Source organism: Schistocerca serialis, chromosome 3 (genome assembly GCF_023864345.2).
Source record: "Schistocerca serialis cubense isolate TAMUIC-IGC-003099 chromosome 3, iqSchSeri2.2, whole genome shotgun sequence".
Classification (NCBI taxonomy): domain Eukaryota; kingdom Metazoa; phylum Arthropoda; class Insecta; order Orthoptera; family Acrididae; genus Schistocerca; species Schistocerca serialis.
In genome coordinates, this window is record NC_064640.1 from 996,817,386 (window position 1) to 996,836,580 (window position 19,195).

Consider the following 19,195-nt stretch of genomic DNA (forward strand, 5'->3'; position numbering starts at 1 on the left):
ATAGGAGGGGTGGCATTGCATGGCAGAAAAAGGCATGCATACCTGCTGAGGTGAAAGTAACGGCAGTAGGACATTGGTAGTTCAGAAGATTCAGCATACAGACTCTCAACTGGGCTGGTGTAAAAGGTGACCATGGCCAAACAGATGCCATGATGATGGATAGTGTTGAGACAGTGTAAAAGGGATGGGCATGCAGACGCATAAACAAGGCACCCATAGTCGAGTTTTGAACGGACAAGGATGAACTGAGAGCATGATCTAGCTCCCTCATAGTGAAGGTGGCATTGTAGCACTTATAATTTGGAGAAGAGAAGGTTATATCCCGAGCCGCCTTGACTTGTTCCCCGTGGATGAAGGCAGGGTGATAGTGGGAAGAGCTTGAAACTTCCACAAAATGGCAGCCCAGGGTGATGGAGATAGAAACAGGATCCACAATGACATCAGCACCTACTGTCAGGCCGGATATGGGAGAATGGATCTCAGTTCCCGAGAGCCATCAGAGGTTGGCCCACACAAAAGAGGAAGGTGTGGAATTGTTAAAAGAACTAGTGAATGAAATCCAAATAGCTCTTTTGCTATCCCGAAGAACTCGACGACACTTTGCATGCATCTGTTTATAATGAATGCAGTTTTCAAGTGTAGGGTGGCAGTTAAAAATGCGGAGATTATGTCTCTGTGTGCGAACTGCATTGCAGCATGCCTCAGTCCACTAAGGGACTTGGACACAATGTGGTAAAGAGGAAGTGCAAGGAATGGAACATTCTGCAGCAGTTGGTGAGACAGTCCACCTGGTCATCACAACTGAGGAAATCTTGTTCTGTGAAGGTCGCCAAGGAGGACTAAAGCTGCCAGTCAGCCTTAGTGAGCAGCCATTTGGGCAAGCATGTGGATGGGGTAGGAGTCAGCAGATGGAGAGCACATGGGAAATGGTCGCTTGAGTATACATCAGAAAGAACGAACCACTCAAGATGATGGGCAAGCTGGGGAGTGCAAAAGAATAGGTCCAAATGGGAATACATGTGCGAGGAGTCAGAAAGGAAAGTGGGTGCTCCAGTGCTGAGGCAGAAGAAGTTGAGTTGGTTAAGAAGGTCAGCCAAGAGGGCACCTCGCTGACAGGTCCTGGGAGAACTTCAAAGGGGATGATGCGCATTAAAGTCACTGAGTAGCAAAAATTGGGGAGGTAGCAGCCCAATAAGCTGAACGAAGTCTACACTGGTGACATCGAAAGATGGAGGTACATAAATGGTACAGAAAGAGATAGTCAGGTGGCGAAGGAAAAGGTGAACAACAACAGCTTGAAGACGGGTAGTCAGGGAGGTGGGTTGATTATGAAGGTCATCCTGTATGAGCAGCATAATGCCCCCACAAGATGGAATGCCAATCTAAGGGGGAAGGTCAAAATGAACTGGTAAGTAATGTGAAAGCTCAAAGCAGTCTTGAGGGTGCAATTTCATTTCCTGAAGGCAGAGTACATGGGGATGATGCAATGCTAGAATCATTTGTAAATCCTCTTTGTGGGGCCAAAGGCCATGAATGTTCCATTGGAGGACAGTCATGAGGAGGAAGAGATGTAGGGGTTTCAACTCAGTGGCTGCCAAGGGACAGCTGGTGGAGAGTCACTACTACAGGGCACAGAAGCAGGAGGATCCAGCTCCATGGTGTCCACAGGAGCATCGGCATGCTTGTGTGGTTGGTTTGTGCAGTCTAATGCCGAAAAACGGTTGGTGGTGCACACCAGCGAGACAGAGGCCAGCCAGGGTAAGTGACCATGTGGTGACGCCATCAAGCAGGATCTTTGAGTCTGTAAAGGAGAAGACTGTTTGTCTTTAGCCTACTTCTTCAAGCAATTCTGGTTAGAGGAAGACTTGAGTGTTGTTTGGCTGGAGGGATGGAGGAAGTCTTCTCGGGAGTACTCCTTCTGTCCTTTACTGCCTGCCAGTTGTGTAGTGGGTAGCTTAGCCCCTTTAGGCGAGAGTTTGACAGTTTTTTGCACAGCGGGAATGGAGAATGGCAATGCTACCTTGACACTTGGCGATTTCACAACCTCACAGCCAAATTAGAGGTCGCATTAGCTGCCAAACAGGAGAACACAGGGTTTGTGACTCACCAATAACTTGTGAGCTGCTCAATAAGGCACTTTTTCCTTTACCCAAATCTCTTGATCAGCCTGTTCATCTAGATACACAGGACAATCCTGGAAGGAGGTGGCATGGTTGCTGGGTGTCGACACGATGTTCTAGTGTGATTAAACTGATGACACTGGTAGCAGCGCATTGGATTCAGAATGTACTGCCGGACTGTGATCATTTCATAGCCTGCTTTAATCTTGGACAGCAGCACCATGCTATCAAAGGTGAGGAAAAGAGTGCGGGTGGGCACCAAGGAGGAATCGACCTTTTTCATTACACAATGGACAGCAATGACACCCTGATCAGAGAGGTAAGATTGTATTTCAGCCTCAGTTAGGACATCAAGAAGCCTGGTGTAAATAACACCACAGGAAGAATTCAAAGTTCTATGTGACTCGACACGAACAGGGTAGCCATGGAGAAGCGAGGCAGCAAGTAGTTGTTGTGCTTGAGAATCAGAAGCTGTCTCCAAAAACAAAGTGCCATTCCATAAATGAGAACAGGATTTCACAGGACCAACAATGGCATCAACACCTTTCTGAATAATAAATGGATCGACTGTGGTGATGGACTGGCCATCTTCAGTATGAGATACCACAAGGAACCGTGTGCAGTGGGAAAGGTTTACAAATCAGTAGCCTCATTACGTTTATGTTTCATCAAAGTCGATGGAGAGGATGATTGACTAATCATGAGGAAATCCTCCATGATTGCCAGAATCTCCAATGGCACACTCCTTCCAACTAGGGGCCCTCTTTACAAGGGGGCGCACCTGCCATAGGTGATTGTTCACACCTCCCAAACACCTGACGGAGGAACCAATGGGCAGTTTGGGAAGGTTACAGCTCAGGCAATTCCCCCTCCCTGGGCCTGACCTGTACCAGGGGGTACGTGCGAACCCTATCTGTTGATCCGGGGCTGGGAATTATGCGTTACCCAGTCACCTTTTACACATCATACACATGGGCTGGCCTTCAGGGGCGCACAGGGAGGAAGAAGAAAAAAGAGAATCCTCAAATACCGAAGCGGAGGAACAAGAGGAGAAGGGAAAAAAAGACAGGAAAAGGGAGCCAAAAAGAAAGTTGAGACTGTTTGCAGGTCAGTGACAGAATGCAAAACATTCTCAATAATACCCCAGACATGTTCCCCAAGGGAGGGGAAAAAGAATAGCAAGAGGAAAGACATACAGCACGGAAGGGAAAAAGTCCTACAAAGGCCGGGGCCCTGTAGTAGTGAAGCACGAACCCGCCAAAGAGTGGCGAGCCTCCTAGGGGGGTATGTATTGGAAATACTGATAAAATTCTCGAGCATTCATATATATTGAAAATGGTGTGTTCTGTTTTCATTCATTTTTCAACTGTAACTTTATAAGGTATTTTAGAGGTAGTTAACATGTTCTTTTAAGGATCACAGTACATGACACATTAAAAAAATCAATGAAAATGGAAGGACTTATAAAATTATTTATCTTTGCTTAAAGATACAAATAATATGAGTACATAATGTACAACTGACCTGTCGAAGTCCTTTTTCTTTTTTCTCCACCAAGATTCTTGCTCTACTTCCAGTTCATCACCTTCAGCTCTGTCTGCGGTTTCCATTTCATTCTGTGTTTTTACTAAAATAGAAGGACACAGCATTTAAAAGCAATAAAGAGAAAATTGCAAATAACTTATTTGCTTAAAGGCACTGAAATATCTATGTATGGTATTTTGAACACACACACACACACACACACACACACACACACACACACACACACACTCACACACTCACTCACTCACACACTCTCTCTTTAGATTAGATTAATACTTGTTCCATAGATCATGAATACGACACTTCATAATGATGTGGAATGTGTTAGGTTAATAAAAGATGTCGGTACAAGATATTACATTACACAAAATATTGCATGACACTAATGTTTAAGTTGTTTTTTCCCCCCCTTAATTTATATCTAAAAATTCAGCCAATGAGTAGGAGTTGTCATCTAGAAATTCTATTAATTTATTTTTAAATGTTAATTGGCTATCTGTCAGGCCTTTGATGCTGTTTGGTAGGTGACCAAAGACTTTTGTGGCAGCATAATGCAGCATAATTTAACCCTTTCTGTGCCAAAGTCAGATTTAACCCTGCATAATGAAGATCATCCTTTCTCCTGGTGTTATAGCTATGCACACTGCTATTACTTTTGAACTGGGTTGGATTATTAACAACAAATTTCATAGTGAATACATATACTGTGAGGTTACTGTGAGGATCCCTAGATCCTTAAATAGATGTCTGCAGGATGACCGTGGGTGGGCTCCAGCAATTATGCTGATTACACGTTTTCGAGCAATGAATACTTTTCTACTCAACGATGAATTACCCCAGAATATGATGCCATATGAAAGCAGTGAATGAAAGTAGTCATAGTAAGCTAATTTACTGAGATTCTTATCACCAAACTTTGCAATAACCCTAATAGCATATGTAGCTGAACTCAGACGTTTCAGCAGACCATCAGTGAGTTGCTTCCAGTTTAACCTCTCATCAATGGACACACCTAAAAATTTTGAAAATTCTGCCTTAGCTACAGACTTCTGTTCAAAGTTTATATTTATTACTGGAGTTGTGCCATTTACTGTATGGAACTGTATATACTGTGTTTTATCAAAATTTAAAGAATGTCCATTTGATGAGAAACACTTAATAACTTTGTGAAAAACATCATTAACAATTACAGCACTTAGTTCTTGGTTTTTGGATGTTATTACTATACTTTTATCATCAGCAAAAAGAACTAACTTTGCATCTTCATCAGTGTGGAATAGTTTGTCATTAATGTATATCAAGAACAGTAAAGGACCTGTGGGACCCCGTACTTGATAGCCCCCCAGTTTGAGGAATCAGCTGTTGTTTTAACATTACATGAACCACTTATTTCAACTTTCTGCATTCTTCCAGTTAAGTATGAATTAAACCATTTGTGCACTGCCCCCCTCAAACCATAATGATTTAGCTTATCTAAAAGATTTCCATGATTTACACAATCAAAGGCCTTTGAGAGATCAGAAAAAATACCAATGGGTGATGTCCGATTATTCAGAGCATTTAATATTTGATCACTGAAAGGGTATATAACATTTTTTGTTGAAAAGCCTTTCTGAAAACCAAACTGACATTTTGTTAGTACTTTATTTTTACAAATACGGGAGGCTACTCTTGAATACATTACTTTCTCAAAAATTTTTGATAGAGCTGTCAGAAGAGAGATTGGGCGGTAGTTGTTGACATCTGATGTATCCCCCTTTTTATGCAATGGTTTTACAATGGCATATTTCAGTCTATCGGGGAAAACACCCTGCTCCAAAGAGCTATTACATACATGGCTGAGAATCCTATTTACTGTGGGGAATAAGCTTTAAGTACCTTGCTGGAAATGCCATCAATTCTATAAGAGCTTTTACTTTTCAGTGAGTTTATTATTTTACTGATTTCAGAGGGAGAGGTTGGTGGAATTACAGTTGTTTCAAACTGCACAGGTATGGCCTCTTCTATTAGTAGCCTTGCCTCTTCTAGTGAAGATCTAGATCCTATTTTCTCCACAACATTTAAAAAATGGTTATTGAAAATATTTTCAATTTCTGATTGTTTGTTAGTACACTTGTCATTCAGTTTTATGGCACTAAAGTCTTCCTGTGATCTTGGTTGCCCTGTTTCCCTTTCAATAATATTCCAAATTGCTTTAATTTTATTATCAGAGTTACTGATCTCAGACATGATACACATGCTTCTGGACTTTTTAATAACTTTTCTTAGTACCACACAATAATTTTTATAATATTGAACAGTTTCGGGGTCAGTACTCCCTCTTGCTGTCAGATACAGTTCTCTTTTATGGTTGCAAGATATTCTTATTCCTTTAGTTAGCCAAGGTTTTTTATATGTTTTCTTGGAATTATGTTTAACTACGCTCCTGGAAATTGAAATAAGAACACCGTGAATTCATTGTCCCAGGAAGGGGAAACTTTATTGACACATTCCTGCGGTCCGATACATCACATGATCACACTGACAGAACCACAGGCACATAGACACAGGCAACAGAGCATGCACAATGTCGCCACTAGTACAGTGTGTATCCACCTTTCGCAGCAATGCAGCCTGCTATTCTCCCATGGAGACAATCGTAGAGATGCTGGATGTAGTCCTGTGGAACGGCTTGCCATGCCATTTCCACCTGGCGCCTCATTTGGACCAGCGTTCGTGCTGGACGTGCGGACCGCGTGAGACGACGCTTCATCCAGTCCCAAACATGCTCAATGGGGGACAGATCCGGAGATCTTGCTGGCCAGGGTAGTTGACTTACACCTTCTAGAGCACGTTGGGTGGCACGGGATACATGCGGACGTGCATTGTCCTGTTGGAACAGCAAGTTCCCTTGCCGGTCTAGGAATGGTAGAACGATGGGTTCGATGATGGTTTGGATGTACCGTGCACTATTCAGTGTCCCCTCGACGATCACCAGTGGTGTACGGCCAGTGTAGGAGATCGCTCCCCACACCATAATGCCGGGTGTTGGCCCTGTGTGCCTCGGTCGTATGCAGTCCTGATTGTGGCGCTCACCTCCACGGCACCAAACACGCATACGACCATCATTGGCACCAAGGCAGAAGAGACTCTCATCGCTGAAGACGACACGTCTCCATTCGTCCCTCCATTCACGCCTGTCGCGACACCACGCTGCACGATGTTGGGGTGTGAGCGGAAGACGGCCTAACGGTGTGCGGGACCGTAGCCCAGCTTCATGGAGACGGTTGCGAATGGTCCTCGCCGATACCCCAGGAGCAACAGTGTCCCTAATTTGCTGAGAAGTGGCGGTGCGGTCCCCTATGGCACTGCGTAGGATCCTACGGTCTCGGCATGCATCCGTGCGTTGCTGCGGTCCGGTCCCAGGTCGACGGGCACGTGCACCTTCCACCGACCACTGGCGACAACATCGATGTACTGTGGAGACCTCACGCCCCACGTGTTGAGCAATTCGGCGGTACGTCCACCCGGCCTCCCGCATGCCCACTATACGCCCTCGCTCAAAGTCCGTCAACTGCACATACGGTTCACGTCCACACTGTCGCGGCATGCTACCAGTGTTAAAGACTGCGATGGAGCTCCGTATGCCACGGCAAACTGGCTGACACTGACGGCGGCGGTGCACAAATGCTGCGCAGCTAGCGCCATTCGACGGCCAACACCGCGGTTCCTGGTGTGTCCGCTGTGCCGTGCGTGTGATCATTGCTTGTACAGCCCTCTCGCAGTGTCCGGAGCAAGTATGGTGGGTCTGACACACCGGTGTCAATGTGTTCTTTTTTCCATTTCCAGGAGTGTATTTTCTTGGGAAAACAATTTTCAAATACCTTTAAAAATGTATTGTAAAATAAGTTATATTTCAAGTTTGCATCGGGTTCCTTATACACTTCATCCCAGTCTAGCTGCTGTAGGCTCTCCCTAAAGTTTGCAATATTTATATTGTTAATTGAATGCACTGCTTTGAAAGTCTAATTTGATATACTGCATGGAGCTACATCATGTACTGTAACTAGCTGTGCACCATGATCTGAAAGACCATTCTCAACAGGATAAGCATTTATGTCCTTAAACTTATCTTGGTCTGTGTGTGTGTGTGTGTGTGTGTGTGTGTGTGTGTGTGTGTGTGTGATATCAGTAGACATTAATAGAAAATTTGCATTCCTTATGCGATGTATCCATCATTAAACTAGACATACACTTAGAAAGTGGCAGGCATCTCTGAGCCAACTGGTTGAAGCATCATGGAGTTGGAAAATGAAATTCTTCACATATTTATCAGTTTTAGAAAGAAGCCTGTTCTGTAAAAGTACTAGATAAATAAATAAATGGTTTATTTTTGCATAATAATGTAATAGTCATGAGTATACTCAGTTTACAAACACAATAACATTAAAAAAAGTTTAGAAGTAAAGATAAATTATACACAATAAACATTAAAAATCCCTGGTGGATTACAAACATTTATCAATTAACAGTTGCTTTAATTTTGTCTTAAATATGTTTCCTTTTAACAATTTTATATTACTTGGCAATCTGTTACAAAAATGTCTTCCAGTAGAAAATGCACTATGATCTGTTGCTCTTTTATTACTGAATTTTTCTGGGCTCTAAAAGCCCTATCCATACATACTGTTGGTGTTCCACCCCAAATCTTGATACCATATTGCAGGTGGGAGTGTATAATTCCAAAATAGATTTGTCTTAAAGTAGGTTGTGCTATGATGCTAGAAAGACATTTTAGCAGATAGGTTTTACATGTAAGATGTTTGTCTACTATAATACCCAGGAATTTATGTTTATCAATTGTTTCATCTGATAGTTCTTGTTCTGTATCCACTTGCCTTGACCTATAATTTAGCAGAAACTCCATAAGAATTGTCTTGTCCTTATTTAGTGACAATTTGTTTTTGGTGAGATATTCTGAGATGAGGCTTATGTTCTCTGCATTATTTTGCACTGATAACTGTTTTAGAGCCCCAACTTATGAAGGAGGTATCATCAGCATAATTTACTATGTTTGAATTTTGTGGAATTGTTATATCATTGATGTACACAATAAACAAAAAAGGCCCGATAATGCTTCCCTGAGGGACTCCAGAGTTAAGAATTTTATAAGATGATTTTACTGTTTGTGTGTGTCTTCCAGTTGCATTATGCAGCTTTACACATTGTCTCCTGTCAGCAAGGTACAATCTTAAAAAATCTAAAGCAACTCCTCTGACTCCATAAGTTTCTAATTTATGTAGAAGAAAAGAATGATTTACAGAGTCAGAAGCTTTGGATAGGTCTAAAAAGGTGCCAATAACTTTGTTTCCATCATCAAGTTTATTCAATACCACTTGCAAAAATGTAGCTATAGCTATTATTGTGGGCCAGACCTTCGTGAAACCATGCTGACAGTTTTTTAATCAATTGTACATACAGAAAAATGATTCAAGTTCATCTAGATGTAGCCTTTCCAACAGCTTACTAAGTAGTGATGTCAATGAAATAGGTCTATGATTTTGTATATCTGTAGTTATCCCCTTTTTAAGCACCAGTATTATTTCAGAGACTTTTAACAGGTCAGGAAATGACCCCTGACAAAGTGCTGTTTATTAAATGTTGTAGTAGCTTTATTAATTCATTACAGCATTCTTTCAGAAATTTCGCTGAGATGTCATCCCGGCAACTGGATGTATTTAATTTTAAGTTGGAAATGGTTTTCAGAATTCCCAATTTTGTAACACACCCCAGGAAGAATGAATTGCTAACATTATTGAGATTTAGCACCTGTGGTGGGTTTATCACATCCTCCTTACTCATCTTACTAAACTGGTCTATGAATCTCTCACATACTTCCTTTGGGTCAGTCAGCAATTTTTCATTCACTTATTACAAGGGCAGTTCAATAAGTAATGCAACACATTTTTTTTTCTGAAACAGGGGTTGTTTTATTCAGCATTGAAATACACCAGGTTATTCCCCAATCTTTTAGCTACACAACACTATTTTTCAACGTAATCTCCATTCAATGCTACGGCCTTACGCCACCTTGAAATGAGGGCCTGTATGCCTGCACGGTACCATTCCACTGGTCAATGTCGGAGCCAACGTCGTACTGCATCAATAACTTCTTCATCATCCGCGTAGTGCCTCCCACGGATTGCGTCCTTCATTGGGCCAAACATATGGAAATCCGAAGGTGCGAGATCGGGGCTGTAGGGTGCATGAGGAAGAACAGTCCACTGAAGTTTTGTGAGTTCCTCTCGGGTGCGAAGACTTGTGTGAGGTCTTGCGTTGTCATGAAAAAGGAGAAGTTCGTTCAGATTTTTGTGCCTACGAACACGCTGAAGTCATTTCTTCAATTTCTGAAGAGTAGCACAATACACTTCAGAGTTGATCGTTTGTCCATGTGTAAGGACGTCGAACAGAATAACCCCTTCAGCGTCCCAGAAGACTGTAACCATGACTTTACCGGCTGAGGGTATGGCTTTAAACTTTTTCTTGGTAGGGGAGTGGGTGTAGCGCCACTCCATTGATTGCCGTTTTGTTTCAGGTTCGAAGTGATGAACCCATGTTTCATCGCCTGTAACAATCTTTGACAAGAAATTGTCACCCTCAGCCACATGACGAGCAAGCAATTCCGCACAGATGGTTCTCTTTTGTTCTTTATGGTGTTCGGTTAGACAACGAGGGACCCAGTGGGAACAAACCTTTGAATATCCCAACTGGTGAACAATTGTGACAGCACTACCAACAGAGATGTCAAGTTGAGCACTGAGTTGTTTGATGGTGATCCGTCGATCATCTCGAACGAGTGTGTTCGCACGCTCCGCCATTGCAGGAGTCACAGCTGTGCACGGCCGGCCCGCACGCGGGAGATCAGACAGTCTTGCTTGACCTTGCGGCGATGATGACACACGCTTTGCCCAATGACTCACCATGCTTTTGTCCACTGCCAGATCACCGTAGACATTCTGCAAGCGCCTATGAATATCTGAGATGCCCTGGTTTTCCGCCAAAAGAAACTCGATCACTGCCCGTTGTTTGCAACACACATCCGTTACAGACGCCATTTTAACAGCTCCGTACAGTGCTGCCACCTGTTGGAAGTCAATGAAACTATACGAGATGAAGCGGGAATGTTTGAAAATATTCCACAAGAAATTTCCGGTTTTTTCAACCAAAATTGGCCGAGAAAAAAAAAATGTGTTGCATTACTTATTGAACTGCCCTCGTATGTTATTGCACACTACATTGTCACTCCCTCCATTTTCCATATTTACTACACTCCACACTATTTTGTTAACATTACTAGATTGCCTCATCTGTTCAGCATGCATCTGTGCTTTTAATATCTTAAGTGCTTCCCTGTAGGTTTTCCTACAGGCTTTGTATTTATATTGGAAGTACTGCAGTTTGGTGTCTCTAAAAAGAATGTATAAATCCTTCATATCTTCCTTTAATTTTATCATGTTAGGGGGAAGTTTATGATTCCTGGAATTGTCAGTTTTCTTTAGTATTTTGACCACTGGGCACACTTGATTAAGACAATGGGTTAATGTCGTATAAAATTTGTCACTTTCATTGAAAATCTTCTGTTTCATATAGACCTACCTGATGCCAATTTATCTGTGCCAGAGTTTCCTTTAACATACAATACTCAAGTTTTCTTTTGTAGGTAAATAGATCTCCATCAGATACTATTTCTTTTTCTTATGAAGCTCAGGACTAATGCACTATGATCTGAAATGTGATTCTAACTACAAGATCTTCCTTTCTTAAGTTCATAATAACATGATCAATACATGTCCGAGAGTCACATGTAATTCTTGTTGGTGTTGAATTCACATGGGTGTAATTATAGGACTGTAAAATATCAATATATCTAAGATAATTTATACTATTAGTTAAGGAATCTATTTTCACAACCCTACTACTATAGTCTGTCTTTTACGAGATGAGAGCTTGTCAACAAGTTCCTTTAAATGACAGAAAAATTCTTCCATGTTACTGTTAGGGGATCTGTACATGCTTGCTGTTATTCAACTGCTATTTTTAAGCTTTATTCTTATTACAGCTATTTCAAAAATCATCTCACATACAAGTTTACCTCCCCAATCAATTTTTTCACACTAGACACCATAGAATTGAACAATTTCCATAGTTTAAACATAGTGCCCTAATTCAAATATTTGTATTTTTTTATTCCCTTGTTCACACATGAGTTATCGATCAGATTGTACCGATGCAGGACAGTAGCAACAATCATGTTTTTCTACTTATTTTCTTCAAGGAAATTCTTCAGAGCTTCAATCGAGACACCACCTTCATTGCTTCCCACATCCTTCGCACCACTTACACAAAGTAAGAAATCATTGCTACGCAGCATTTTACCTTTCAAGTCAGTGCCTTGTACAATGTTTTTTGTTTTCATGCTGTGTTTCACAACACTGCTTACTTGAATATGATTGTTTAAGTTACTTAGGATTTCACCTAGCTTTCTTCTATGGCTGTCTGTAAGTAAAATCACATAGCACTTTAGTGTATGTTTCGTGGAAGAATTACAGAGTTCATTGAAGGAGTCACTAACTGCATTGCTGTGATTATATTTGCACTGCGAACTGCACCCGTTTTCTTTATCAGCAGTCATTAACAGTCACAGATATATTAAGCCATATTCATTGAAAAAGAAATAGCCATAAACTTTTGGTACTGGTACTTTGCAAATCACATTATATTTTGGGAAACCCATTTCATGTTCAATTGTTTTGTGGAAATTTTGGTGTCATGAAATGCAGACATTGTAAAACATGCTTCATCATTAACATATGGTAGGGAGTTATTAACACATTCCATGTTTCATAGCATACATTCAAAAAATTCTGCTTACTTTACTTTGTCATTTTTTATGAAGTGTTTGTGCAAATGATTTGAATAGTAAACTGCTTCTCAGATCACACCAGAGTGATGCATGCAATAGTCTAAGTTTTCTGTTCACCCTGTTCATTGACTTCCATGACTTGAAATAAAATACTCCCTAATTTGTGTGATGTTCACATCCAATAAGAAACATTTACATGAGCTCTATTTTATTCTAATAACATTCATTTTCTTTTGATAGGGAAATACTGGAATCATGACCAAAGGAACACAAGTTTGGTTTTACTGAAATCAAACTATATACTTCATAATAACCACTTTCTTCCCAATTAAAGCTAATGAAAGCTAAGACTGTTCTAGTGGCTGCAACTTTATGAATGCTCTTGTGGTCCCATTTGAAAACTTATTTTACTATTTTAAAATGATATATAGTTCACTGAAATTTGACTTATGGTTACACATTTATAAACATTTGAAACTGGATCAATTTTTCGGAACCAACCTATAATTATCAAAAATGTACTGGAAAGTAGAAATATCAGCTGCAAAGTCCAATATACACTTCCTAGAAATTGACACACAGAAAAAAGGGTCCCAGGCCTACTATTTTTCTGAAGTAATGATCTCCGTGATGATATACAGAAGTAACACAAATAAAAATTTACATTAAGGGAACAAATCTGGAAGAAATGGCTCAAAGAGACACAAGAGTATTACTTGCACTGGGCAGATACCAGTTTAGCAACAATATACAGGAAATGTCTTCACAAGCTATAAGAACAGTTAAAGCAAATGTTGCTTTATTACTATTGATGAATAACTTCACCACTGTATAACAGTTTACACAATATTCAAAACAGTAGAATGGGCTACTTAGTTCTTAGGCAACTAGCTGTATGCTTTCCACCCACAAGTATGATTCCCATTCATACAATGAGGATTTGTCCTTTCTACAAATATGATTTTTTATTGCTTTCTGGATGCTTTTTTTCCTAAAATGATTTTTAAAAAACTTACTATGGGTCTTAAATTTTAAAGTTATGTGGAATTTCGGAATACAAATTCTGATTAACACATGAACATTTGTTTGTATTCCATTTTTGTTTTGTTTTGTCATATGAAGTTTGTAAGATTACGCCCACTGCTGTAAGTCTGACAGCTGTGAGGGCAGGCTCTGTAGACATAAGACTGGTGTAGAACAATGCAGATGCAAGGTAAACATAAACATATCAAAAGCAGACTACATGAGACACCCAGGCAGGAAGGAACATACCACAGTTAGGAGAAGACCCATACTGTAGTTGTCCACAAGTCTGGAAAGAGGGGAAAACTCTAGCACAATGCTTCTTTTGTGAACATGGCCTGTAATGGTAGTGTTGTGACTCGCCAATATTTCAAAGTGCCGCCGCACAGTTACGCGCATCCTCTACATTCGGCACTGTCTGCCAGCCATGCAGCAGCAGCGCCACCTAAGCGGCCAGACAGCCAGCGGCCACTAGACTTGGACTCAGTTATGATTTGACTGTTAAAGTGTACACACATCTTACTCTGTTTACTTGATTTGTGACTTTCATGTATTGCATCTTCCTTGAAACATATTTGTTCAACTTGAAGTTATTACAATTGGCAAAGTGGATGGGATTTTTCTTTTCCATAGCTGACCCACATGTTTCCATGGCTACTTTAGAGCAACTATTGCAAGATCTCATAGAACAGCAATCACTTCTCACAAATGCGATTCGTGATTTCGTCATGGCATCAAATGCGGGGCGTCTCCTGTCGTCGTCTCTACCTACTTTTCCTCCTTACGACGAGATGGCGGAAGACTGGTCTGATTACGAAAAACGTCTTCGACAGCAATTCTTGGCATATCATGTCGCGGATGAACAAACATGTAAGTCTCTGTTCCTTTCATGGATTTCACCTCAAATGTATCGGTTGTTGTTGCAATTGGCTCCTTTGAAAGATCCTGCCCTTTGTCCTTTGCTGAAATGTGCTCACTTCTGTCCGTCTATTTTCAAAAGCAAACGCATGTGGTAGCCTCTCGTGTTGCCTTTTATTGTTGTCAAAAACAACCGAATCAATCCTATTGGGCTTGGGCTGCTGAACTTCACAGCCTCAGTAGAAAGTTTCAATTTGTTACTGAAGTTCACAAAGAATCCTACGCCGATTCCGTGGTACGGGATGCTATTATCCGATCTGCATGCGACAAAGAAGTTAGGCAATGTGCCCTTCAGTTGGCAAATCCGACTCTAGATGAAGTCCTATCCATCGCTGAGTCTTTGGAAATTTCTCGCGCCACTGGAGCGCAAATAGAGGCATGGGGCGACGTCGGGGAAATACAACCTCTGTGCGATGTTGACGAAGCGTGTGGCGTGTCCCCGCCAGCTGACGTGGCTGCAGTACGCTCCCAAGCACAGCCTCGGCCTAACTGTAAACAAATCTCTAAGAAACTGCAGCAAAACTCACGGCAACTTCCTTCATGTCTGTGGTGTTTTATGAAACATTCATGAACAGATTGTCCACAACATTGGGCCATGTGTCACAAATGCAAAAAAAAAAAAAAGGGTCATGTGTCATCCGTTTGCAAATCCGACCACATACATGATGTTCCTGAACATGACGCTGATTCTGATTCTGTGTTGTCTGTCAATTGTACTTCTTCTCTTTCAGGGAAGTTATTCCTCACTGTACAAATACTTGGTCGAGATGTTCGCATGCAGGTGGATACTGGTTCTGCTGCCACTATAATCAATTCTCAGACGTATCTTCAGTTGGGTTCTCCAATCCTGTCACATGTCACTAGGCAATTACGGACTTACAATAAACAGAAGATTTCTCTCTTGGGACAATTTGATGCTGAGGTATCTTACAAATCTGTCGTTCGCACTGTTTCCATATTTGTGGTTGACCATAGTAACACGGCGAATCATTTTGGTTTCGATGCCTTTCGCGTTTTTGGGTTCTCCATAGATGACTCAGTCAATATTGTCTCTGATGCTATTCCTTATGCTCAGTTGGATTCCTTGTTGACGACATTTTTGTCCCTTTTTGCTCCTGGGTTAGGCCATGCAAATGACTTTGAAGCTCATATCACACTTAAACCCACTGCTCGGCCTAAGTTTTTTTGGGCTCAGTCCATTCCTGTGGCCCTTCGTGATCAGAGCTGGATCATCTCACTGCTTCAGGGGTCTTGCTTCCTGTCACTTACAGTGAGTGGTCCTCTCCTGTCGTTGTTGTTGCTAAGCCAAATGGTGATATTCGTCTCTGTGGCGATTTCAAAGCCACTGTAAATGCTCACTGCCTTATCAACACTTACCCTATGCCTCGACCTGAAGAATTGTTCACTAAACTTGCTGGAGGCCAGTATTTTTCTAAACTTGACCTGTCAGAAGCTTATCATCAACTTCCTCATGACGCTGCTTCCCGGCAGTTTCTGGTCCCTAACACGCCTTTTGGCCTCTATCAATACCAACGATTGTCATTTGGGGTTGCCAGCGCCCCTGCTCTCTTTCAGCGATTCTTGGAACAATTATTGCTCACTGTCCCTGGGTGTATAAATTACCAGGACGACATTGTTGTCTCTGGCTCCACCACTGACGACCATCTTCAAAATCTCCACACACTTTTTCATGTCTTACAGACTGCCGGTCTTAAGTGTAATCTTCATAAATCAAAATTTTTTCAGGCATCTATCACGTACTTGGGGTTTCAACTCTCTCGGGATGGTATTTGTCCACTTCAGCAAACTGTCGCTGTGATCGATGCCCTTCCTCACCCTACATCTGTTACGTAACTGCAGGCCTTCTTGGGGAAAACAGCATACTATCACAAGTTTTTACCGTCTGCTGCTTCGGTGGCTCAGCCGTTGTATCGCCTGTTGCATAAAAACGTGCCTTTTCACTGGTCCACGTCATGCGATGTGGTTTTCCAGAAATTGAAGACTATGCTGAAAAAGGTCCTGTGCCTGGCTACTTATCGACCTGGCCAAAATCTTGTTCTTGCCACTATTGAGTCTATGAGATATCGACACAAATAGTACACCAAACAATAGCTGATGGGGTCAAGTAATGCCACTGAAAATCTTTCACTGTTGGCCATCACACAACTACAGTTATAGCCTCATCAGTTAATACTAAGTATACAAACTCATGCCAGAACTTTGAGCCTTCCACTGTTGCACAGAATATGAACCAGTACATGAAAACTAGAAACTTTCACTTTTCCTTATGTAAAATATGCAGTCTTACGTTTGATTCAGTAGTAACGTGGGTAACCAGTTACAATGGTAGTTAGTAAAGACACAAAGTCATTAGAACTGGGTGCCTCTACTGTATAATCTGATAGCACAACAATAATGAGTGCAGAAAAATGCTTTATATGAATACAGCAGTGTTAATGTGTCAAATGCATTTTAACGTGTTTCTGCATATTTATTAATGAGTGTATGTGCCTGTGTTTCATAATTTAATTAATTATTCGTGTATTGTTTAACATATATCACCAAGCCAGGTCTCAAAAGGTACAGCCAAAAGAAGTACTCCTTTTAGCATCTGCAAATGTGCTGCAAGTTTGTTTAAATTTGAATAGTGATCCATGTTATTAAATTTGTGGTTTAAATGAAAATGTGGGAGAACAGCACTAATAACGAATTTTTTTCAGAGTCCACACAGGATACAGTGGCTGGTGAATAGTAATGAATTTTCATCCAAAGCACTGTGCTAGTACATTCAGTTGTTTGGAAGGCATGGTCACCATTGCTTTCTCACTTTCGGCTAGCTGGCAACACAATTCACTGACAGAATCAAGGTTCGTGGCCTGCAATCTTTATCAAATGATTTTACATAAACTACTGGTAGAAAATCTCATTTTTGCATTACTTATCGGTTTATATGTCACCTTCATATTGAAGTTATTTGTTAATGGTCTAGTTATTGTGACGTTTGCATTTCAGTAAGATACTGTGCAAAATTCGAAATAATTTGCAGTCAAAAATAGGGGTTGGTATGATTTTGTGTTTGATGCATATTACATCATATGAAATGTGGCTAACACATTGAATTTTTCTTTATACTTGGGTGGAGATCTCTATTGTCACCCATCTCAAGAAAATTGATTTTAAGCAGCATACTCATTCACAATCATGTTCACAAGGGATAAAGCCAGAATGAAATATCCATAACATTTCTCATATTTCATAAATGGTTTAAGATACCAAAAAAGATTTTGGCAAATGATAGCACACAAAGAGGAGAGTATTTTACCATATGGGTAATATGCAAAACTTCATTACCTACTGTGTTATTTCACTAACTACAGACTTTGGATGAAACAATGTAATTTTTAAAGGTTGTCAATTGCTGATGAAACGAGAACTGCTGTGGGTTTTGGAACAATATAAATGAGGACATAACATCTTTATTTTTGTACTGAGGATGTGCTTTTACATAAGCTATTGACATTACTTGACTTCAGTTCCTCACTTAATAAACCACTGTTTCAGGATTCTGTCGTAACTTTGCCTGCACAATTCATTGGTGAAGTGGTACTGTGTAAATTGCACTGAGTTTTGGCGAAAGAACCAAATTTTAACATGGCAACAGAAGAAATGTAGGGTTTCTTCAAAATTCACCACTCGATGTTTATATGAAAGCTACAAATGGTTAACAAGTCAGGTGAAAATAAATCTCTATTTTGTTGCATTATCAGTGGAATTCTCTTTAGATATTAAAAACTACTATAAGCTGCTGTAGATTTTGGTGTCGACTTTGGTAATTTTCCTAATAGCTCTGGTCAGTTAGGCTGTACCCACATTACCTGTACATTAGGTGTGATGCATATGTGCCAGGAGTTACCTCATAAGGATAGCTGTCTTTACATATACAATTAGTGTCTTACTAGACTTCCCTAAAAACTGGAAGCAGTGAACCATCTAAAAACTGAGTGAGGATATATATAAAGGGCTGGGTAACCTACAAGATATTTTTGTCCTACATAGCTATCCACCTGTCTGTTACTTAAAAGTAAACAGTACGAATCGCAAAACAAATTGTGAATATTTATACAGGTTAATTAAAAAATTGCTGATTCATCATGTAAAACAGAGGAATGTTGTTATAAAAATGAAGAAAACAATGGAAACATATCTTAGACCACTATAAAATGCAGTTTCCCCAAGAAAAAGGTAAAATAATAATAAAAAATTTATCAACATCATTTCAGTACCTCATCAGACTTATATAAGACACGTTTCTGTTATTCAGAACAACTTTTGCATTTATCAGCAGAGAACTCTTACCTTTGATCATAATGAAAAATGTTCTACTGAGTATAAAATAACAACATCAATAATACATAGTTTTTTATTTTTGTGCATGTAAACTGTACTTGCATGAAAAGTAATTGATTTGGTTGCATAAAAGCCTAATTTCTATTACTTATAAAATGCAATTATACAGATATAATATACACTATGGACTAACGTTGAATGATTTGTGGTTCTAATTATGTGAAAAAGTGAGAGAGAGAGAGAGAGAGAGAGAGAGAGAGAGAGAGAGAGAGAGAGAGAGAGAGAGAGAGAGGTTGTTGGTTCTCAGTTTCTCTCTAACACATTAATTTATGTTCCTTTC

The 19,195-nt window shown here is 40.5% G+C and overlaps 1 protein-coding gene across 5 annotated transcripts in view; it reads right to left on the minus strand.

The window, feature by feature from the left end:
- LOC126471447 (muscle calcium channel subunit alpha-1-like) overlaps window positions 1-19,195 on the minus strand; it is an 876,499-nt gene that overhangs the window by 405,025 nt on the left and 452,279 nt on the right. For all 5 annotated transcript variants that reach the window (XM_050099633.1, XM_050099629.1, XM_050099632.1 and 2 more), the window contains exon 10: window positions 3,645-3,747. In XM_050099633.1, coding sequence (XP_049955590.1) covers window positions 3,645-3,747 — 103 coding nt within the window. The remainder of the gene's footprint in view (window positions 1-3,644; window positions 3,748-19,195) is intronic.